Source organism: Monodon monoceros, unplaced genomic scaffold, assembly GCF_005190385.1.
Source record: "Monodon monoceros isolate NGI ecotype Baffin Bay Population unplaced genomic scaffold, NGI_Narwhal_1 Super_Scaffold_2, whole genome shotgun sequence".
Taxonomy (NCBI): Eukaryota; Metazoa; Chordata; class Mammalia; order Artiodactyla; family Monodontidae; genus Monodon; species Monodon monoceros.
This window is the reverse complement of record NW_021703776.1, coordinates 59,512,297-59,535,886: the sequence shown is the minus strand read 5'-3', so window position 1 is coordinate 59,535,886 and position 23,590 is coordinate 59,512,297. Positions and strand designations below refer to the sequence as shown.

Here is a 23,590-nt window from a genome sequence, read left to right as displayed (position 1 = left end):
AGGGGGTGGTGGTGGCTCACGACTGCTCCTGCAGCCTGGGCAGGCAGTGTCCTGCCCTCTGTGAGCACATGCACAGGGTAAAAGGCTACAGCCTGGGTCCCGCGCCTCCCCTCATGCACTCCCCAAACAGTGGCGACTGGTCTCTAAGTTGGCCCAAACTTCCTCCGTGTACGCCCCCAGCCATGGTTGCACTGGATTCCAGCCCCCCCCCCCCCAGGCCATCTTCACATGGCCAACCCCGGTCCTCTCCCCGGTTCCGATCTCTGAAGCCCAGGTTCCAGCACCCAGCCCCTGCCTGTACTGGCGGATGCCTGTCTCAGGCTGGGGAGTGGAGGGCAGTGCAGGGCGGCAGCACTGACCATCTGTGTAGTTCTCCCTGTGCTCTGGCTGCTGCAAACCAGCAGCACTCTCCTACGAGGCTCTGAAGCTCCCTTTCTGTCCCAGCAGATCTCCCCACTGGTGAGGGGGCTTCCCAGGGTGCAGGGACCTTTCCTCTTGCACAGCTCCCTCCCAGGAGCACAGGTGCTGTCGTGAGACCTTTCTCGCTTTCTATTTTTTCTATTTCCTACCTGGTTACATGGAGATTTTCTTGCCCTTTCAGTAGCCTGAAGTATTCTGCCAGCATTCAGTAGACATTCTGTGAGAATCGTTCCACAGGTAGATGTATTTTTGATGTATTTGTGGGAGAAGGTGAGCTTCGTATCCGGCTACTCTGCCATCTTCATCCCATGCTCTGCCGCTGGTCTTCTGATAGGGATTGCATTGAATCTGTAGATTGCCTTGTGTAGTATGGTCGTTTTTAACAATAATAATTCTCCCAATCCATGACCATGGAATACCTTTTTTTTTTTTTTTAAGACATTCACTTTTAAAAAAATTTTGTTTATATTATTTATTTATTTTTGGTTGCGTTGGGTCTTCGTTGCTGTGTGTGCACTTTTGCTAGTTGCAGGGAGCGGGGGCTACTCTTCGTTGCAGTGCACGGGCTTCTCATTGCGATGGCTTCTCTTGTTGCAGAGCATGGGCTCTAGGCACGCAGGCTTCAATAGTTATGGCACATGGGCTCAGTAGTTGTGGCTTATGGGCTCTAGAGCTCAGGCTCGGTAGCTGTGGCACATGGGCTTAGTTACTCTGTGGCATGTGGGATCTTCCTGGACCATGGCTCGAACCTGTGTCCCCTGCATTGGCAGGCAGATTCTTAACCACTGCGCCACCAGGGAAGCCCCAACCATGGTATATCTGTATGTTTGTATCATCTTCAGTCTTTTCAATCAGTGTCCTATGGTTTTCCGAGTACAGGTCTTTTACCTCCTTAGGTACGTTTATTCCTAGGTTTTTTATTCTTTTTCATGCAGTGCTAAATGGGATTGTTTCCTTAACTTCTCTTTCTGGTAGTTTGTTGTTAGTGTATAGAAATGCAACAGATTTCTGTATTTTAATTTTGTATGCTGCAACTTGACTGAGTTCATTGATGAGCTCTAGTAGTTTTTTTGGTGGCATCTTTAGGATGCTCTATGTATAGTATCATGTCATCTGCAAGCAGTGACAGTTTTACTTCCTTTCCCAGTTTGGATTCCTTTTATTTCTTGTCTCATTGCTGTCGCTAGGACTTCAATACTATGTTGGATAAAAGTGGCAGGAGTTGGTATCCTTGTCTTCTTCCTAACCTTAGTGTAAATGCTTTCAGATTCTCACCACTGAGTATGATGTTAGCTGTGGACTTGTCATATATGGGCTTTATTATGTTGAAGTATGTTCCCTCTCTGCCCTCTTTCTGGAGAGTTTTTATTGTAAACGATACTGAATTTTGTCAAAAGCTTTTTCTGAATCTGTTGAGATGATCATATGGTTTTTATTCTTCAATTTGTTAATATGGTTTAACACATTGATTGATTTTGCAGATACTGAAAAATCCTTGCATCCCTGGGATAAATCCCACTTGATTATGGTGTATGATTTTTTTTAAAGAGTTGTTGGATTTGGTTTGTTAATATTTTGTTGAGGATTTTTGTGTCTATGTTCATCGGTGATATTGGCCTGTAACTTTCTTTTGTGTGATATCTTTGTCTGGTTTTGCTATCAGGGTGATGCTGGCCTTGTAGAGAGAGTTCAGAAGCATTCCTTCCTTTGTAATATTTTGGAATAGTTTGAGTATAGCTGTTAACTTTTCTTTAAATGCTTGGTACAATTCACCTGTGAAGCCATCTGGTCCTGGACTTTTGTTTGTTGGGAGTTGTTTTTTTTTTAAGTTACTGATTCAATTTCATTACTGGCAATTGGTCTGTTCATATTTTCTATTCCTGGTTCAGTCTTGGGAGATGGTACATTTCTAGGAATTTGTCCATTTTTTCTAGATTATCCATTTTATTGGCATATAGTTCTCAGTATTCCCTTATGATCCTTTGTATCTCTGTTGTGTTGGTTGTAATTTCTTTTTCATTTCTGATTGTATTGATTTGGCCTCTCTCTCTCTGTCTTTTTTGATGAGTCTGGCTAAAGGTTTATTAGTTTTGTTTATCTTTTCAAAGAGCCAGCTCTAAGTTTCATTGATCTTTTCTGTTCTTTTAGTCTCTATTTCACTTATTTCTGCACTAACCTTTATGATTTCTTTCCTTCTACTAACTTAAGATTTTGTTTGTTCTTTTTCTTTTTTTTTTTTTTTTGCGGTACGTGGTCCTCTCACTGTTGTGGCCTCCCGTCGCAGAGCACAGGCTCCGGACGCGCAGGCTCAGTGGCCATGGCTCACAGGCCCAGCTGCTCTGCGGCATGCGGGATCTTCCCGAACCGGGGCACGAACTCGCGTCCCCTGCATCGGCAGGCGGACTCTCAACCACTGCGCCACCAGGGAAGCCCTGTTTGTTCTTTTTTTAGCTCCCTGAGGTATAAGGTTAGGTTTTTTATTTGAGATTTTTCTTGTTTCCTGAGGTAAGCTTGTATTGCTATAAACTTCTCTCTTAGTACTGTTTTTGCTGTGTCCCATAGATTTTGGATCATTGTGTTTTTGTTTTCATTTGTCTCCAGGTATTTTGGATTTCTTCTTTGATTTCTTTGGTGATCCATTTGTTGTGTAGTAGCATATTGTTTAGCCTCCAAGTGTTTGTGTTTTTTGCAGTTTTTTTCTTGTAGTTGATTTCTAGTCTCATAGCATTGTGGGAAAAGATGCTTGATATGATTTCAGTCTTCTTAAATTTACTGAAGTTTGTTTTGTGGCCTCACATGTGATCTGTCCTGGAGAATGTTCCATGTGCACTTGAAAAGTATGTATTCTGCTTTTGGATGGAATGCCCTATATATATCTATTAAGTCTACCTGGTTTAATATGTCATTTAATGCCAATGTTTTCTTATTGGTTTTCTGTCTGGATGACCTGTCCATTGATGTAAGTGGGGTGTTAAAAGTCCCCTACTATTATTGTGCTATTCTCAGTTTCTCCCTTTATGTCTTTTAATATTTGCTTTATGTGTTTATGTGCTCCTATGTTGGGTGTATATATATTTACAATTGTTGTATTTTCTTGGATTGATTCCTTGATCATTAGGTAGTGTCCTCCTTTGTCTCTTATAACAGTCTTTATTTTAAAGTCTATTTTGTCCGATATAAGTATTGCTACCTTGGCTTTCTTTTGCTTTCCATTTGCATGGAATACCTTTTTCCATCCCCTCACTTTCATCCTGTGTGTGTCTCTAGATTTGAAGTGAGTGTCTTGTAGCCAGCATATATAGGGGTCTTTTTTTGTTTCCATTCAGCCACTCTATGTCTTGATTGGAGCATTTGTTCCATTTACATTTAAAGTAATTATTGATATTGTGTTCTTATTGCCACTTTGTTAATTGGGGATTGTATCTTAGGTCATTTTGTTCATTTCTTCTTTTGTTCTCGTGATTTGAAGACTCTCTTTAGTATTATGTTTGGATTCCTTTTTCTTTTTTGTGTGTGTATCTAATTTAGATTTTTGTTTTGTGGTTACTGTGAGGTTTATATATAGCAATCTATATATATATATGTGTGTGTGTGTGATTGTTTTAAGTTGCTGATCTCTTAACAAATGTGTTTTAACAATTCTGTGTTTGTACTCTCCTCCCCTCATGGTTAGTGTTTTGGATATCATGTTTTACATTTAATTGTTCTATGTATCCCTTAACTGCTTATGGTTGATATAAGTAATTTTACTACTTTTGTCTTTTAACCTTCCTACTAGTTATGTGTGTGGATGATTTCCTACTTTTACTATATGTTTGTCTTTTTTTTTCTTTAATAGATCTTTGTTGGAGTATAATTGCTTCAGAATACTGTGTTAGTTTCTGTTTGCACAACAAAGCGAATCAGCCATATCCCCTCCCTCTTGAGCCTCCCTCCCATCCTCCCTATCCTGCCCTCTATGTCATCGCAAAGCACTGAGCCAATCTCCCTGTGCTGGGCTGCTGCTTCCCACCAGCCAACTATTTTACATTCAGTACTGTATATATCGTCAGTGCTACTCTCACTTCGCCCCAGCTTTGCCCTCCCACCCCATATCCTCAAGTCCATTCTCTATGTCTACCTCTTTATTCCTGCCCTGCAGCTAGGTTCATCAGTGCCATTTTTTTTTAGATTCCATATATATGTGTTAGCATACGGTATTTGTTTCTCTCTTTCTGACTTACTTCACTCTGTATGACAGACTCTAGGTCCATCCACCTCACTACAAATAACTCAGTTTCATTCCTTTTTATGGCTGAGTGATATTCCATTGTATACATGTGCCAGATCTTCTTTATCCATTCATCTGTCGATGGACACTTAGGTTGCTCCCATGTCCTGGCTACTGTAAATAGGGCTGCAATGAACATTGTGGTACATGACTCTTTTTGAATTACGGTTTTCTCAGGGTATATGCCCAGTAGTGAGATTGCTGGGTCATATGGTAGTTCTATCTTTAGTTTTTTAAGGAACCTCCGTACTGTTCTCCATAGTGGCTGTATCAATTTACATTCCCACCAACAGTGCAGGAGGGTTCCCTTTTCACCACACCTTTCCAGCATTTATTGTTTCTAGACTTTTTGATAATGGCCATTCTGACCGGTGTGAGGTGATACGGCATTGTAGTTTTGATTTGCATTTCTCTAATAATTAGTGATGTTGAGCATCTTTTCATGTATATGTTGGTCTTTACTGATGAGATTTTTTTTTCCTTTCATGATTTTCATGTTGCTAATTGTGTCCTTTTCATTTTTGCTCAGGGCAGTTCCTTTAACATTTCTTGTAAAGCTGGATTGGAGGTGCTGAACTCTTTTAAAAGCTTTTGCTTGTCTGTAAAGCTTTTGATCTCCCCATGAAATCTGAGTGAGAGTCTTTCTGGGTAGAGTACTCTTGGTTGTAGGTTTTTCCGTTTCATCACTTTATATTGTGCCACACCTTCTGGTCTGCAGAGTTACTGCTGAAAAGTCAGCTGATAGCCTTATGGGAGTTCCCTTGTACATAGCATGTTGCTTTTCCGTTGCTGCTTTTAATATTCTCTCATTATCTTTAATTTTTGCCATTTTAATTACAGTGCGTGTTGGTGTATTCCCCTTTGAGTTGATCCTGTCTGGGACTCTCTGTACCTCCTGGACGTGGATGTATGTTTCCTTTCCTAGGTTAGGGAAGTTTTCAGTTAGTATGCCTTCAGTTATGTTCTCAGCCCCTTTCTCTCTCCCTTCTCCTTCTGGGACCCCTATAATGCAAATATGGTGTGTTTGATATTTTCCCAGAGGTCTCTTAAACGGTCCTCATTTTTTTTCATGCTTTTTTCTTTTTTCTGTCCAGCATCAGTGATTTCCTCTACTGTCTTCCAGCTCGCCAATCCATTCCTTTGTATCATTTAGTCTATTGTTGGTTCTCTTAGTGTATTTTTTATTTGTTATTGTATTCTTCATGTCTGTTTGGTTGTTCTTTAGATTTTCTAACTCCTTGTTAAAAGCTTCTGACTTCTCATTCTGTGCATCCATTCTTCCGAGTTCTTTGATCATCTTTATGATCATTACCTTGAACTCATTCTCAGGTAGATTGCCTATGTCCACTTCTCTTAGTTCTTTTTCTGGGGTTTTATCTTGATTCTTCATTTGGAACATGTTATTCTGCCGCCTCATTTTGCCTAAGTTGCTGGGTTTTTTTTTTTATGTGTCTGGTAGGTTGGTTACATTTCCCAGCCTTGAAGAATAAGCCTTTTGTAGACAACCTATGTGTCTCAGGATAATACTTCCCTTTCATCACCAGAGCTGTATGCTCTAGGGCTTCCCCCATGAGGGCTGCGTGGATCTTTCTGTTGTGGTGGGCTGACTATGTGGACAGTCTGGTAAGCTTGGTTGGCCCTTGGTCTGTTTGGTTGCCAGTTCCTGCCTTGTGCAGAGGCTGTTGGCTGCTGGTTCGTGGGACTGGGTCATGAGGTGGCTGACTGCAGAACTCCAGGGGACTATACTAGTGCTGGGTTACTGGTGGGTTGAGTCAGGGTCCAGGAGACCCCGGGGGCTGTTGCTCACCCACTGGTGGGTGAAGCCAGGTCCTGGGGCTAGTACTGGCCTACTGGTAGGCAGAGCTGGGTCCTGGGGTCTGGTTGCAGAGCCTAAGGGTCCCAGAGCATGTGTCAGACCACTGGTGGATGGGGCCAGTTCCTGACACAATTGGCTGCAGGACCTGAGGTGTCTGGAAGCTTGTGTTGGCCTGCTAGTGGGCGGGTCCTGGGCACAACTGGTCCGAGGGCAGGGTCTGGGCAGCTAGTGGGTGGGGAGGTCTGCAGACTGCAAGAGTGTGGTTTTCTTGCAACTGCTGTCTGCCCCCTGGTGGGTGGAGCTGGTGGGGGGGCTAGAGCAAGCTCACTGGTGGGTGGGGCTGGTGCCCTGGGGATTCTGATGCTGGTTCCTGACCACTGCTGGGTGGAGCTGGGTCCCAGGGTCTCCGGCTGGAGGGTCCTGGTGGTCTTGGTTCTACTGCCTGTGTACCGGTGCATGGAACCGGGTCCTGGGTCCTCTGGTGGGCAGGGCTGTGTCCAGAGGCAGCTGTGGATCAAAGGGTCTTAAAGCAGCCTCTCTGTTGGTGGGTGGGGATGTGTCCATGCCCTGTTAGTTGCTTGGCCTGAGGTGTCCCAGCACTGGTGCCCCAAGTGGGGCTGGGGCCTGGGACTAATAAGCTAGAGGGAGGATTCCAAAATGGTGCTTTGCCAGTACCAGTGTCCACATGGTAGAAAGAGCTCCCCAAAATGGCTTTTGCCAGTGTCTGTGTCCCCAGGGTGAGCTGCAGTTGCCTCCTGCCTCTCCAGGAGACTCGCTAGGAATAGCAGGTAGGTTTGACCCCCTCCGGTCAAATTACTGCTTCTGCCCTGGGTTCCAGAGGATGTGAGATTTTATATCTGTCCTTTCAGTGTGAAGTCTCTATTTCCCCCCAGCCCTCTTGGACTCTCAGAAGTAACCCCACTGAACTTCAAAGCCAGATGTTCTGGGGGCTCATCTTCCTGGTGCAGGACCCCTGGGCTGGGAGCCTGACATGCGGCTCGGACCTCTCACTCCTTTGGGAGAACCTGTGTGGTCATAATTATTCTGCTGTTTGTGGATTGCCCAGCCAGGGATATGGGACTTGACTGTATGGCAGCTCTGCCCCTCCTACCTGCCTCTGTGTGCTTCCTTTTTTATATCTTTAGTTGTATAAGAAATTTTCTGGCAGGTTCCAGTCATTTTTATCAATGGTCGTTCTGCAAATAGTTGTGATTTTGGTGTTCCATAGGAGGAGGTGAGCTCAGGGCCTTTCTAGTCTGCCATCTTGCACAGTCTCCCTTGTATAAATGTTAATTCTACATATATTTTAGACCCCACAAGATAATAATGTTTGGTTCAGTCAATATACATTTATATTTACCCACATATTAAAACTTTCTGTTGCTCTCATTTTGTTTTAGTTTGGGATCATTTTTCTTCTACCTAAAAGAATCTTTAGTACTTATTTTAGTGCAGCTATGCTGGCCACAATGTCTCTCAGTTTTTGTTTACCTGGAAATGTATTCTGCCTTTACGTAATACTTCAGTGAAGTTTTTTTTTCCGTACAGTAACATTCAGAGATTTTCTGTGTACAAGTTGATGACTTTTGACAAATCATATGTATATATATGTGTATGTGTGTATGCATAATATACACACATACACATATGTTATATATGCATATACCACACATACACATGTGATATGCATATATACACATATTTATGCATAGTGATACATATATTCACATGTGACATATATATGTATGTATAATATATATACACATGTATTTTTATATATATATATATGACACTGCAAGATAACATTTCTACCACCCCAGCAATATGCAGTCAATTTCTCCTTTGCTCCTTCCTATCCCCCTACCCAGGAAACCACTGCTCTGATCTAGATCAGATTTCTAGAATCCTATGAATGGAATCATATACTACATGATTTTTTGAGTCTTCTTTCTCTCAGCATAACATCTTTGATACTCATTCATGTCATATTAGTATTTCATATTTATTTTAAAATTTATTTTTAAATTATTTTTGGCTGCGTTGGGTCTTCGTTGCTGTGTGCGGGCTTTCTCTAGTTGCGGTGAGCGGGGGCTACTCCTCCTTGCGGTGCGCGGGCTTCTCATTGCAGTGGCTTCTCTTGTTGTGGAGCACGGGCTCTAGGCACACGGGCTTCAGTAGTTGTGGCACGTGGGCTCAGTAGTTGTGGCTCGCAGGCTCTAGAGCACAGGCTCAGTAGTTGTGGTGCATGGCCTTAGTTGCTCTGCGGCATGTGGGATCTTCCCGGATCAGGGCTTGAACCTGTGTCCCCTGCATTGGCAGGTGGATTCTTAACCACTGTGCCACCAGGAAGTCCCTCACATTTACTTTTGAATAGCACTCTACTGTATGAATGCACCCCAACCTGCTGATCCACCCACCTGTAGTGGCCCTCTGTGGGAACAACAAGCTACCTTATCAGAGCTGGCAGTGGAAGCCCCTTGTTTAAAAAAAAAAAAAAAATTATCTGAACCTCTGAACCTTTTCAGAAGGCAGAGTTCTAGAATGAGAAGTTACTAAATCGAAACTTTTCACAGGCTCTTGATAAATACGTCAAATGGCTTTCTGGAAGTTTTCTGGTATGAAAGTTCCTGTCTCACCGTGCGATCAATAGCATTTTTGTATCTTATTTTCTGATATTTTCAAGCATGCAAAATTGAATCTAATCACTGAAAGGAATTTCCCTTCATTCTAAACCACTAGGTCCTATACTTATTTTCTTCCTGAGTTTACAGAATTATCAGTGACCTTACTTCTTTAACCCCCATCTCACTGACTTTCTGAGAAACTAATCTGAAAAGCCAATTCAGAGTCATTTCTGGCGTCCGTATTTCTGGGAACCAGATGCCCATGAACTGAATTTCTCTGCAGTGTTCCATGATGTTGATTTGGTCTGCCCTTGGATTCTGTTTACCGGGGCAGGATCAGCTTTCTTTGTTTCCTTTCCCATCATCCATGCCTTGTTAAGTTCCTGCTGAATTGAGCAAACTCTGCAAATCTGATTAAATCTCAAACCAGAGCTCTGGATGTTGCAAAACAACAGCCTCCTTGCCAACTGGCTGACATGTAATTCATTGCTTTGGTTAGGTGGCCATAAATAAGGGGATTTTCCTTAAGTTTCTGCCTTTGATGGTAAGAGGTAGTGATGTCTGTGGGTGATACTACGGGGAAGGGTTGGGAAGACACGTCACTGGTTTTGTGGGAATCACAGGCTTGGAAGAGGCAGAAGCCAGGAGTGAAATGGGACCCACAGTGAGGATGGATGAGGGTTGGGAGTGGAGGAGTGAAGGGCATTGTGTAACACCCTTTCCAAGCCTTGGTAAGAATGGAGCCATAGGATGAAAAAACCCTGAATCACCAAGGGGGGAAGGCAATTCCCTTTCCAGCTCTCTCAGATTTACCATGATCTCAAAGAGAAAGTCTCAATCTTGTGCTACTATGTCTTTAATACCTCTCAAATGCTTCTAAGAAAAAACAGGCCTCAGACCAAGAACCTTTCAACACTGTTGAGCTGGAGTACAATAGCATGGTTTTATTTCTAGCGAATTTATTTTTGTATTACTTTCTATTTATTGCAAATGATTTTTTTGTTTACAATGGTAATATAAATTTTCCTTTAAAATTAGTCTGAGTTGTAAAGTCAAGTCAATTTAAAGCAAAAAGTTAAGCAAATAACTTTGCTTATGGGACTCAATTATGGCCAAGAAAAGTGACTATGGTGCCTGAATGACTGAGATTTGGAAAACACTGTCCCAAAGGAAGAAGATAAAGAGAGTACTCTGAGATCCTACAGTTGTGGATTTAAAAAATTATTCTTTCTCCAATTTCATTCATTCATTTATTTGCTCACCATTCAGCACAAGTGTTTTTTTAAAATATAAATTTATTTATTTATTTATTTTTGGCTGTGTTGGGTCTTCGTTGCTGTGCGTGGGCTTTCTCTAGTTGCCGCGAGCGGGGGATACTCTTTGTTGTGGTGCGCGGGCTTCTCATCGCGTTGGCTTCTCTTGTTGCGGAGCACGGGCTCTAGGCATGCGGGCTTCAGTAGTTGTGCCTCGCAGGCTCAGTAGTTGTGGCACACAGGCTTAGTTGCTCCGCGGCATGTGGGATCTTCCTGGACCAGGGCTCGAACCCGTGTCCCCTGCATTGGCAGGCAGATTCTTAACCACTGTGCCACCAGGGAAGCCCTAAGAGTGTTTTCAAAGAAACCTTTCTCTCTTATTTTTCTTTTTGACTTTTCAGATTCCAGAAAGAAATTGGAAATTGAAGATTTAAGGAGAGAATGTTTTAAAATATTCTCACTTTCTTCAAAGAACACATGACAAAAACTTAAAAAGGTATTATTAACCAGTAATTTAAATATACATTTAACATTATCAACTGGTATCCCTTAAGGGAACTAATTTTCTAAAGTTATGGATCCTTAAGTGGGTCATAGAATTGACGACAATAGAAAAAGCTGAATTAGAGTCAAATCAATCAGCATACTTTTAGTGCAATAGTAGCTAATCACTCATTTTCATCCCTTTAAATTCCATTTGGTAAGAATCTCTTGCCTTTGTGTTGTTTATTTTTTTTAATTTATTTATTTTTGGCTGCGTTGGGTCTTCGTTGCTGCACGCAGGCTTTTCTCTAGTTGTGGCGAGCGGGGGCTACTATTCGTTGTGGTGCGCGGACTTCTCGTTACGGTGGTTTCTCCTGTTGTGGAGCACGGACTCTAGGCGTTCGGGCTTCAGTAGTTGTGGCACACGGGCTCAGTAGTTGTGGCATGTGGGCCCCGGAGCACGTAGGCTTTAGTAGTTGTGGTGCATGGGCTCAGTAGTTGTGGCTTGCAGGCTCTAGAGCACGGGCTCAGTAGTTGTGGTGCATGGGCTTAGTTGCTCCGCGGCATGTGGGATCTTCCCGGACCAGGACTCAAACCCATGTCCCCTGCATTGGCAGGCGGATTCTTAACCACCGTGCCACCAGGGAAGTCCCTTTCTGTTGTTTAGAATGTTAGAATGTACTGTCTTTTGCTCAATCAGTCAGGTTATGAAAGGAAGGTTACTGTGTGGGGTCCCACTGAGAATCTGTATAAGGCTTGCATTTGGCAACTTGATAGGTAAAAGAAGAAAAAATGCAGGTGTGTCAAAGATCAGAGACTAGTATGTGACTTTGTGGAAAAAATGTGAGAACCACTAGGCCTGAATGTTAACATGTGGGCTCATGAAACATACATGTTTAGAGGTCTATGAATTTTTTTTTGAGTTCTATAAAAAACATTTAAAACTCTCTCTCCAGAGTGTGTGCATTTTAGACAAAGGACTAAGTGGCCAGTTCGAGGCCTTTCTACTTCCAAGCGTGTGATCCATTTATATCCACAGGATGACTGGAGAATTAAGTGGCTGAGAGATCTTACTCTAAAAGAAAGAAATCAGTGCAGTTCTGGGGTAGTGCAGATAAACTCAAGGTATTTTTTTTTTTTTTTTTTTGAATGTAGATAGAATTTATTAGAGGGAAGGGTCGCTGCCAGAACAGAGGGCCAAATTCCTGGTAGTCTGGGAGAGTCGATCAAGGTATTTTTTTAATACCCAAGTAAAAGAGCTTGGGCCCCTGTCCCTACCGAGGCAGGAAGTTCAGCACATGCATGAGGTTTTCAGGGATTTCCAGGGAGACGTTGTCTCCTGGTCATCCATTCCTTGGAATTGTCACCTCTCCCTCTCACCTTCCTTCTGTCCTGCTTCACTCCATAATGGCCATTGCTGCTCCTTCCTTCCCTAAGGTGCTTGTATGTAGCCAACTTGGCTGGAGATATAAGGAGAGCTGGGGCAGGGGTGTGGGGAGAGCTACAGCACAGCCCAGCACAGGCAGTAATGACTGACACATCACTGTTCCCAGGTTCCTGGGCTCTGACTGTCACAGGAGACTTCATGCCGGCTTGCTCTCTCCTCAGGCCGTTTTGTGCTCAGACCCTCTCTCCCACCAACCTCATAGCTCCTCTGCTCCCAATTCTGGGTGCTATCCCCTCATAGGGCATGTGGAAACTTCCAATTCCAGTTACCTAATTGGAAAATATACCTTTGCACCCCTATCCCAATCTAGGACTGAGGCACACTAAAAAAATAATAATAATTAAGAAGTTTTGTTAAACAATAGTATTGTCTACCTCTGGTCATCTACCCTAGTGGTGTAACCCACAAGCAGGAGCAATTAAATTATGATTTTTACTTTATTGCGTCTCAGATCAAATATCGTAAGCATGACTCCTTCCTGTTCTAGAGAAATTCCAGGACCGGAGAAAGGGGGAGGGATCTTTCCCATGGCTTTGGTTTTGTTGGTGACTTCCTCTGTCTCTTCAGGGTTTGCACTGAGAGGCTGTGGCCGTGGATCCTGATTGCCCTTCTGCCAGGAAGGCACATGCGGCCAAAAATGAATTTGGGAAAAGCAGCCACTTGCTCCTGTAACCATGGAAAAGCAGGGCCGCAGTGAGATGGAAATAATCCGGTCAGAGTCGCACTCCTACATCAAATTGTTGAAGGTCAACCGGGAGCATCTGGTCACTCACGTCCGCAACACTCAGTGTCTGCTGGACAACTTGTTGCAGAATGAGTACTTCTCCGCCGAAGACGTGGAGATCGTGTGTGCCTGCCCCACGCAGCCCGACAAGGTGCCGGTGACAGGGATGCCAGCCTTGGTGGCCAGACGGGGCTTCTCCCCATTGACCTGGGTGAAGAGCTTTGGGAGTGCAGTACATTGGGTGGAATTTCCTGTCGGGGCTTATCTACCGCACAGAAAGGCTTGAGTTACCAGCTCATTCCACAGTTACGTATGTCACTTCTGTGTTCCTGAAACACAGCAAACTCTTCTGACCTCTCCATTCTCCTTGCTGTGCGTATTGGTTCTCAAACAACTTGTTTTCCAGTTCACTTTAAATGAGTGAATTCTTTAAAAGGAAAACGAGCAGGAAACACTAGCAGTGCTGCCCAGTCCGTGCCCTTCAACTCTGGAGAGAGCTGCTCACTGCTGGGAACGGCTCTGAGAATTCCTCTGGTTGAGGAATGGCTGCATCCCAGCCTGGGTCCGTGGTAAAGAATCTTCCACACTCCACTGTGGGAAGTCTTCACAGCCCTTAGTTTCACTTTAGCTTTGTGTCATCTTCTGAAAAACAGAATGGCAAGAGGAAAACCTCCTTCTTGGGGAGGGAGTGACAGGACTCATTTGTAACACGACCCTGTTGGGCTCAGAAGAGACCAGAAGGGTTTCTGGGAAAAGCACAGTAGGACGCTGTTGTGGCTTTTTTTCCCTGAAGTTTTAATAAGACAAAAAGCTTTTGTAAGGTACACCTTACACGGGGGTCTGCTGTCCCCTGGCTGTGTGGCCCAGCACCCATCTCATTATGCCTAACGGGTGACTTTCTCCCCCTCAGCACTCATTCCCAGAGAGCAAAAGTGTTAAGAGGGAAAAGGAGAAAAGGAGGGAAAGGGAAATTCCAGGGGGGCGCTCGGCTCTAGCTGTGAGTCTGACCTTTCTATTTTTAGGCTCCTGGAAGCCTCTGGTTTCCTAGAGCTGTGCGGTTTGTTTCTTGCTCAGGCGGTTGGTCCATTTTACAGATCCTGGGCATTTGGCGTGTAGCATCTCATACCAGCTGGGTGGACGGTCAAGCTCGAGGCTGTAGTAAGAGCTCAGAGCCCCACATGGGAACCTCTCCAGGGCGCAGACACCCCTAGTGCCGGCTCACACCTTACTGCTTGTGCCGCACTAGGTCCGCAGAATTCTGGACCTGGTGCAGAGCAAGGGCGAGGAGGTGTCCGAGTTCTTCCTCTATGTGCTACAGCGACTCACAGACGCTTACGTGGACCTCAGGCCTTGGCTGTCGGAGATCAGCTTCTCCCCTTCCCAGCTCATTCAGAGCAAAGCTGTTGTCAACACCGATCCAGGTATGAGTCAGCCCCGGGGAGACCGCAGCCACCAAGCAAGCAAGGCCCCCGGGGCTTGGAAATGCTGTCTGTGTGGGTCCAGCAGGGGATAAAGGCGGGGTCCACCTTGACCAGCCCTGCCTTCCACCTCAGGCAGCAGGCTCGGCTGCTGTGTTCCTTTTAGAAAGGAGAGCTGGTCCCTGTCACCCTAGTGCAGCCAAGGGAACTGTGATTGAACTGACCACAGATAGCTGGTCTGATTTATGTAGGGAGCCATGGAAGTGTAGGAATGACCTCTGTTCTGACCTCTTTCTGACTTCCTTTTCTGACCTATCTAGACATTTTAGTGGTTGTACAAATTCAAGTTTGCATTTCTTTCCTTCTTGAAGATCTTTCCAAATTTGATTCCAGGCAAAGAATTCTTCTATCACCCCTGACTGCCAGTCCTTATTTCCAAAGCACCATGGGCCCCTTTTAGTTAAATGATTAGTTCAACAGGTATTTATGATGTACTCAGCATGTACCAGGGCGGGGCGTGCTGGATGCCAGAGGTACAATAGGGAGCAGACCCAGCTATGGTTCCTGCCCTCAGGGACCTCAGAGATTAATGCAGGAGACTGGCAGTAAATGATGACACAAATGTGTAGTTGCAAATGGTGATAAGGACAACAGCAGTTCAAGGTGCTGAGAGAGCACAACACTGGGACACAGTCTGGTCTGGGGACCAGGGAATCATCCTTCCGTGCCTGTGGTCTCTTCACTTCCTGACAGTTGTTGGTAACATACCAGCACTGAGCTTCCAAACTCTGAGTTTTAAAGAATCCAGTTTGACCTTGAAAACAGAAACAAAGGACAGTGTCCCAGAGTGTCAGGTGTGTGTTTAGGGGAAGCCAGACCAAGAGACAGAGTGTCAGGGACAAGCTCTTGCTTCTGCAGTTACCAGCCGGCCACTGCTAGCTTCTTACTGTTACTGCCCCTGCCCACCTCACTTTGTTACCTTCCCCAAGATAAAAGGAAAATATTCCTGTGATGAAGAGTTCTTGCAGAAGACTTCTCCACTGGCTCCTTTACCCAGCTCCTGTAACAGCTTTGAAAGTATAATTCACTCTACAAGAAGCCAGATGTGAAAGACGACATATTGTATGAATCCATTGATATCAATGTCCAGAAAAGGCAAATTTATAGAAACGGAGAGCAGGTCAGCAGTTTCCTAGGGCCAGGGGTGGGGCAGAGATTGTCTGCAAATGCACTTATGACAGAGAGTGTACCCCTCGATTTTAGTGATGTTTGCGTTAACTCTGTAAATTTACTAAAAGTCATTGACAACAATACCTGCTGTAAAATAGGTGAATTTATAGTCTGTAAATTTTGCATTACCAAAACTAAAAAATAGAACTCACTTCACAAATTTTAAGCTGACAACCAAGTGGGACTAAGTTGATGGGAAAGGATTGTAGATGAATCTGGAAATGTGCAAGTGTGTCCAATTTTTGTTAATTGAATTATCATTAAGACCCAAAAACTATTTAAAGGAATTTTGGAACACCCTTTTTTTTGTCTGGAGTAAGCTCGTTTTATAGCTCGTTTCTGCTGAGAGCGTGGCACGTACGTCAGCATGTTACCCCATGTCAGCATATTAACCCATGTACTTCCCCGTGGGCAAGCCCAGGGCTCCCCCTGCGGCACGTGCTGAGCATCAGTGATCCCCAGGCCTCAGCTTTGGAACCAGGGCCTCTGTGCCCTGTGTAGTGTAAGAAGGCCGGTTTTCACTTTAGTTTGCTCACTCAGTTATGGTGAAGCACAGCCCCTTTTTAGTCCATATCAACGTCAACTGTTGTATCTTATCGCAAGAAGTTTCGGCATTAGGTTTTATGAGACTATTTGTTGTTTTAAGAACAGTGTCATAAGCACAAGAAAGGTTAGGGCAATTTCTTCCTCAACGATACAAGTTTCAGTGGGAACTGGCTTGCGCTGTTTGAGCAGGACCCTGGGGTTGGGCTGGGGCAGCAGGGCCACGTGGCCTGGCCGTCACATTTGAGGGGGCTTCGGTTTTTAGCTGGAGTTCAGGGACAACTTGCGCAGAGGAGTAGGGAGCCTGTCTCTGACACTGATCCCAGTTGAATTCTGTCCCCGCTGGCTGGCCGAATCTGAGGTCAGACAGAGGGGTGGAGGCCCAAGGGCCCGCAGATTCTGGAGTGCCGGCTCTTTGTACTTGAGGAGTGCTCGCACTTAGCCTGACCGTCCAGGCTGCGGGTTCGTTTTCCTGTGTGCTTGCTCCTCCGCCTGAGACCTCCCTATTTGATGCACTTTCCTCCTGTGTCTCTCTCTCCCCACCTACTTCCACCTCTCACCTGGCGCCACTCTCCCTGCAGTGAGCGGATACAGCCAGAAGCTGCGACAGCAACTGGGCCGCGACTCCAAGTTCGTCCTGTGCTACGCCCAGAAGGAGGAGCTGCTGCTGGAGGAGATGTACACGGACACTGTCGTGGAGCTGGTCGACTTCGGCAACGAGAGCCTGGGCAGCCTGGGCAGCCTGGCCTGCCTCCTGGACCCCTCCACGGGCGTCCTCAACGAGCAGGGCGAGACCATCTTCATCTTCGGCGACGCGGGCGTGGGCAAGTCCATGCTGCTGCAGCGGCTGCAGAGCCTCTGGGCCGCGGGCCAGCTGGACGCTGAGCTCAGGTTCTTCTTCCACTTCCGCTGCCGCACCTTCAGCTGCTTCAAGGAGAGCGCCTCGCTGTGCCTGCAGGACCTGCTCTTCAAGCACTACTGCTACCCGGAGCAGGACCCCGAGGAGGTGTTCGCCTTCCTGCTGCGCTTCCCGCACACGGCCCTCTTCACCTTCGACGGCCTGGACGAGCTTCACTCGGACTTCGACCTGAGCGGCGAGCCCGACACCTCCTCCCCCTGGGAGCCCGCCCACCCCCTGGTCCTGCTGGCCAACCTGCTCAGCGGGAAGCTGCTCAAGGGGGCGCACAAGCTGCTCACGGCCCGCACGGGCGTCGAGATCCCGCGGCATCTCCTCTGGAAGAAGGTGCTCCTGCGCGGCTTCTCCCCCAGCCACCTGCGCGCCTACGCTGGGAGGATGTTCCCCGAGCGTGCCGTGCGCCAGCGCCTGCTGGATCAGCTGGAAGCCAACGCCAACCTCTTCAGCCTGTGCGCTGTGCCCCTCTTCTGCTGGATCATCTTCCGGTGCTTCCAGCACTTCTACGACACCTTCGACGGCTTCCTGCAGCTGCCCGACCGCACGGTGACGCTGACCGACGTCTTCCTGCTGGTCACCGAGGTCCACCTGAACAGGACGCAGCCCACCAGCCTGGTGCAGCAGAACACGCGGAGCCAGACGGAGACCTTCCGCGCCGGCCGGGGCACCCTGCACTCGCTGGGCCAGGTGGCTCACCGGGGCATGGAGAAGAGCTTCTTCGTCTTCAGCCAGGAGGAGGTGCAGGCGTCCGAGGTGCAGGAGGGGGACCTGCAGCTGGGTTTCCTGCGGGCCGTGCCGGAGCTGGGCCTCGGAGGGGACCAGCAGTCCTATGAGTTCTTCCACCTCACCCTCCAGGCCTTCTTTGCTGCCTTTTTTCTGGTGGTGGACGACAAGGTGGGCACTCGGGAGCTGCTCTGCTTCTTCCAGGAGTGGGCTCCTCACGGGGAGGCAGCAGCTGCGTCCTGCTGTCCCCGCTTCCTACCCATCCAGTGCCTGAGGGGCCGTGGCCTGGCCGGGGAAGACCCCTTTAAGAACAAGGATCACTTTCATTTCACCAACCTCTTCCTGTGCGGGCTGCTATCCAAAGACAAACAGAAACTCCTGCGACACCTGGTGCCTGCCGCCACCCTGCGGAGAAAGCGCAGGGCCCTGTGGGCTTACCTGTTCGCCAGCCTGCGCTCCCACCTGAAGCACCTGCCCCGAGTTCGGTCTGGGGGATTCAGCCAGGTGCAGGCCATGCCCACCTTCATCTGGATGTTGCGCTGCATCTATGAGACGCAGAGCGAGAAGGTGGGACAGCTGGCGGCCAGGGGCATCTGCGCCAACTACATCAAGCTGACCTTCTGCAACGTCTGCTCGGCTGACTGCAGCGCCCTCTCCTTCGTCCTGCACCACTTCCGCAAGCGCCTTGCGCTCGACCTGGACAACAACAATCTCAATGACTATGGTGTGCGGGAACTGCAGCCCTGCTTCAGCCGCCTCACCGTCATCAGGTGAGACCTCCAGGTTCCGGGAGCAGCCGGCGGGGCCACCAGGGCTCAGGGGACACCAGGACTGGCACTGTGGAGCGGGATCTCCTGGATTATCCTGGAACTCATGGCCGGGGGTCTGGGAACATCCAGAGCTTCTCTGTCTCAGGGTGGCAGAGGGTAACGAGCAAAGCTTCGAAGTCGGGTGGACCTGGATGGGCCCCAGCTGGGTGTCCTTGAGCAAAAGTTGCTTAACCTCTTTGAGCTTCAGCGTCCTCATCTGGAAAAGAGATTCTCATATCCTAACAATTACAGTAATTAACAATCAGCATTTATTGAGAATGGGTGAAGTGCGTTAAAAATATTACCTGGTTTAATCCTTTTAACAACACTATCAGGTAGGTACTGTTATCATCTCCATTTTGGCAAACGAGGAAGCAGAGGCACAGAGAAGTTAAGTGGCTCAAGGTCACACAGGTGGGCCATGGTGGAGCCAGAATCGTAAAGAACCTTTTGAGATTCATGTGAGGCTCAGAGATAGCCCGTGAAATGTTTCTGGCACGTGAAAGCTTTATGATGGCAGAAGAAGCAGACTTTGTGCTTATTAGCATTAGTTAACTTCCACGAAGAAAGCGGGCAGCCCTGAGCTGCCAGGGGATCTCAGTAAAGAATGCTGACTCTTGATTCGTTTCCTGTCTGATGGTTTAGAGGAAAGAAAAACCAGTCTCCTTTCTTCTATTAGCATTTTCTGTATTGAATACACCTTGTAAATCTCTAGGGGGGTTTCAGTTCTCCACTACTTGGCTCATGCATTTCTGAAGAGCAGATGGGATTTGGAACCGATTCCAGGTACCTGTTACACAAGCGCCAGAGCATACATTGTGGGGGGATGGGTGGGATGTAGGGAGCCCAAACCTGCCCCGGCCTGGGCATTGGAAAGCCTGGAATCTATTCTCTGAGCTCTCAGCCGGCGACTCTGTTTGTAGCCTCAGGCAACCTCACACTCAGTGCCTCCCTGTGACCATTTCATAAGATGGAAACTCTGCACCAGTATGGTGGTCCCCAGGTTTGCCTCCAAACCAGCAGAAGAGAAGGCAGGAAGAAATGGGCAACCCTAAGGAAGCATTTTGAGCTCCCTGAGGGCATCAGTGAGGATTAGTTTTGGCTGTTAGAGAAAACTCACAATACTGGTGGCTTAGATAATTTACAGACTTATTTGTCTCTCATGCAAAAATCTAAAGGAGGGCAGTTCCGGGCTGCTGTGAGGTCTCAATGACCATCAAGGGCCCAGGCTCTCTCCTGCTTACTGCTCTGCTGTCCTCAGTACTTGACTACTATATCTTGGCCCAAAATGCCTGCTCACGCTCCAGCCATTCAGTTGATATTCTAGTCACCAGGAAGAAGGAAGGGCAAAGGACACACCCCATTCTTTTTTTTTTAAATTAATTTTATTGCGGTACAGTTGATTTACAGTGTTGTGTTAATTTCTGCTGTGCAGCAAAGTGATTCAGTTGTACATACATATATATTCTTTTACATATTCTTTTCCATTATGGTTTATCACAGGATATTGAATATAGTTCCCTGTGCTGTACAGTAGGACCTTGTTGTATATCCATTCTGTATATAATAGTTTGCATCTGCTAATCCCAAACTCCCAGTCCATCCCTACCTTCCCCACCCTTGGCAGCCACAAGTCTGTTCTCTATGTCTGTGAGTCTGTTTCTGTTTCGTAGAGAAGTTCATTTCTGTCATATTTTAGATTCCACATATAAGTGATGTCATATGGTATTTGAGTTTCTCTTTCTTACCTCACTTAGTATGATAATCTCTAGGTCCATCCACATTGGTGCAAATGGCATTATTTCATTCTTTTCCATGGCTGAGTAGTATTCCATTGTATATATGTACCACATTTTTTTTTTTATATTGGAGTATAGTTAACAATGTTGTTAGTTTCAGGTGTACAGCAAAGTGATTCAGTGCTACACTTTGTGATACACTTCTGTGTTTTTCAAATTCTTTTTCCATTTAGGTTATTACAGCATATTGAGCAGAGTTCCTTGTGCTATACAGTAGGTCCTTGTTGGTTATCTGTTTTAAATATGGTAGTGTATATATGTCAATCCCAAACTCCCAATTCATCCCTCCCCCGCACCTTTCCCCTTTGGTAACTGTAAGTTCGTTTGTGAAGTCTGTGAATCTGTTTCTCTTTTGTAAATAAGTTCATTTGTATGTTTTTTTTAGATTCTGCATGGAAGTGATATCATATGGTATTTGTCTTTCTCTGTCTGACTTCCTTCACTTAGTACGATAATCTCTAGGTCCATCCATGTTGCTGCAAATGGCATTATTTCATTTTTTATGGCTGAGTAGTATTCCATTGTATATGTGTACCACATCTTTATCTGTTCATGTGTTGATGGACTTTTATGTTGTTTCCATGTCTTGACTATTGTGACTAGTCTTGCTGTGAACATAAGGGCACATGTATCTTTGAGTTAAAGTTTAGGACACACCCCATTCTTTTAAGAAGACTTCTCCGCTATTGCTAATGAGACTTCTGCTTAGATCTCACTGGGCAGAACCTAAGCACATGTGCCCAGCTGAAAAACGAGGGATTCTCTTTCTAAGTAAGCACAGATATTGGGAGTGACTAGTTGGCTCTGCCACCCTGGGATAGTCATGCAGTGTATGTACACACTGTGCCCCAGCACCAAGGTGGGTACCGTGAGTGGAGGGGTTCAGAGTGTCTGACGTGATCATTTTGATTGGCCTAAAAATCAAGCTTTTACCTCTTCAGCCTTTTACTTATCACAGAGGACAGTGTGTAATAAGTGGCCCAGTTTGGCCCACGGCTTGTGTTTATAGATAAAGTTTTATTAGAATACAGTCACACTCATTTATTTATATATTGGCTGCTTCACTCTGCAGAGCTGAGTGGTTGCAATAGAGACCAGATGGCCTGCAGAGCTTAAAAATTTGTTATCTGACCCTTTACAGAAAAAGATTGCTGAGCTCTGGTCTGTTCCTTCACCCACCCCTGACCCTCGCTCATCCCTCACGCTCCTCCATCTCTGAGCCTTACTCTGTCCCTCAGACTCACCTAAATAAAGGGGTGGAGAATTGAGAAGATCAGGGTAGTCTGTTTATAGAGAGCACTTGGTAGTAAAAAAAAAAAAAAAATTGTTTTGCATTTTAGCCAAATCAAAATATCCTGCTAGTATAGGGCTTTCAAAGAGCAATCTCCGTACACGCTGGGCCTTGTCCAGGAGATATCCATCATCCTGAGGCCCTCTTTTCCCTCTCCCTCTTGAAGCCTGGTCTGCTGAAGCAGCATTTGCATTAAAGAGGAGTTGGGAGAGTGTGGACCTCTCACACTCTCCCTGACCTGCCTCATCCAGCTGTTTCTCCCTTGCCGTTGAACTTGCCGCACAGAACCACACCTCAGGAGCTGTGTCCCTCGATTGACCTTTTCAGGTGGCAAGTCAGGTTTCACACATGCATTTCCAGGTGGAAAGGCTCTTGGCATTTTGGGTGGGACAGTTCTTGTGGGGACTGTCCTGCCTTTTGCAGGACCCCTCACATTTCTGGCTGCACTTGCAAGATGGTGGAGCGTCCACTCCCCCAGCCTTATGACCACTAAATGCAGCTCTACACATTTCCAAATCCCATGGCCCCCCGCTGTGCAGTGAGAGCCACATTGACATATAGGCCACTGGCAAATGCAGGATATCAGAGGTGGCTGTCCACACATGTCCTTCAGGTGTCCCTTGTTGCCCTTGTGTTGAATCAGGGCTGTGCTGTAGCCTTGCCAATGGACTGGTTCTCAAGGGTCTCTCAGCCCCGTGAAGACCAGGGTCTGTAGGGGCCGTGTGGCTGTCTGCTATGGCCAGTTCTCTCGGGGGGACATCTATAGCTGGGAAGACTCCAGGGCCTACAGACTTGTGCATCCTTGTGGAATTCATGGTCTTTCACAGTGAGCAGCCGCTCTGATTTTTAACTTTCTTTGCTGTTTTCAGACTCAGTGTGAACCAGATCACCGACAGTGGGGTGAAGGTGCTATGTGAAGAGCTGACCAAATACAAAATTCTGACATTTTTAGGGTATGTATTTCTCAAGAACACTGCCACAGCTACATAGTAAGAATACAGAGCAGCAGGAGGTTGCCATTCCTATGGATCACTGGGTGGTTGAGACTGATGGCCCCAGGGTACCAGGAAGAGCACTGAACTGGGAGCCAGGAGTCCTGGGTCCTGCTTTTGGCTCGGCTAGCAGCCCACTCTGAGCAAGCCAGGAAACCTCACTGAGCCTCAGCCTTCTCATCCCCCTTGTATAATTGGGATCCTAATAGAGTCAGATAGTTTTACAGGTGGTGACTGCTGTAATGACAGAATTCCTGGGGATATGTTTTATTGATGTGAGAATACTGTTCATGTGGTAGATTTCACTATGGCGGGTCCATGATCTGTCATCCAGAGCCCTTGGGGCAAGACACGAATGAGAAATTAGTGCCCGTGCTACCTAGCAGTGACATGACCAGTGGGATCTAGGGCAGTACCCCATTTTCAGATACTTTTAACATTTCTGCAGCAAAAGGTATAAACATTCAAACCAGTTGGGATAAAGACCATGAACAGCTCCACGTCGGTTGCCAAAATAGTTAGGAAGAAGTTTGGGTTCTCAGAGCCTTTGGGGTTTTGGGGTTTGACAGGAGAGACTGTGGGCCACAGCCCCGCCAGCCCCACGGCTGCCGTTGACTCTCTGAGCTGGAGCCAGCCCGTCAGCTTCCTTGAGCCTCAGTTTGCTCAGCTGTCACATGAGAGCACTGAAGCCCTGAATCCCAGCTTGCCTTTTGGCTCTGGAGTTCTGCATGACTGTGGAACACTGGAAACCTGTCTCCTTACCACTTTCAACTCCTTTCTGCCTTACTGTTGAATTGGTGTCAAGTGGTAAAGTGACAAAAAGTTAGACACTGAG

The 23,590-nt window shown here is 46.4% G+C and overlaps 1 protein-coding gene across 3 annotated transcripts in view; it reads left to right on the top strand.

Annotated features, from left to right (window-relative positions):
• NOD1 (nucleotide binding oligomerization domain containing 1) overlaps positions 1–23,590 on the top strand; it is an 89,302-nt gene that overhangs the window by 32,752 nt on the left and 32,960 nt on the right. For 2 of the 3 annotated variants that reach the window (XM_029233229.1, XM_029233233.1), the window contains exons 2-5: positions 12,881–13,188; positions 14,284–14,458; positions 16,810–18,634; positions 22,633–22,716. In XM_029233229.1, the coding sequence (XP_029089062.1) occupies positions 12,988–13,188; positions 14,284–14,458; positions 16,810–18,634; positions 22,633–22,716 (2,285 nt within the window). In that variant the 5' untranslated portion in view covers positions 12,881–12,987. Of the gene's footprint in view, positions 1–10,864; positions 10,880–12,880; positions 13,189–14,283; positions 14,459–16,809; positions 18,635–22,632; positions 22,717–23,590 lie in introns of those variants that run through there. The other variant, XM_029233230.1, reaches the window with a different exon arrangement.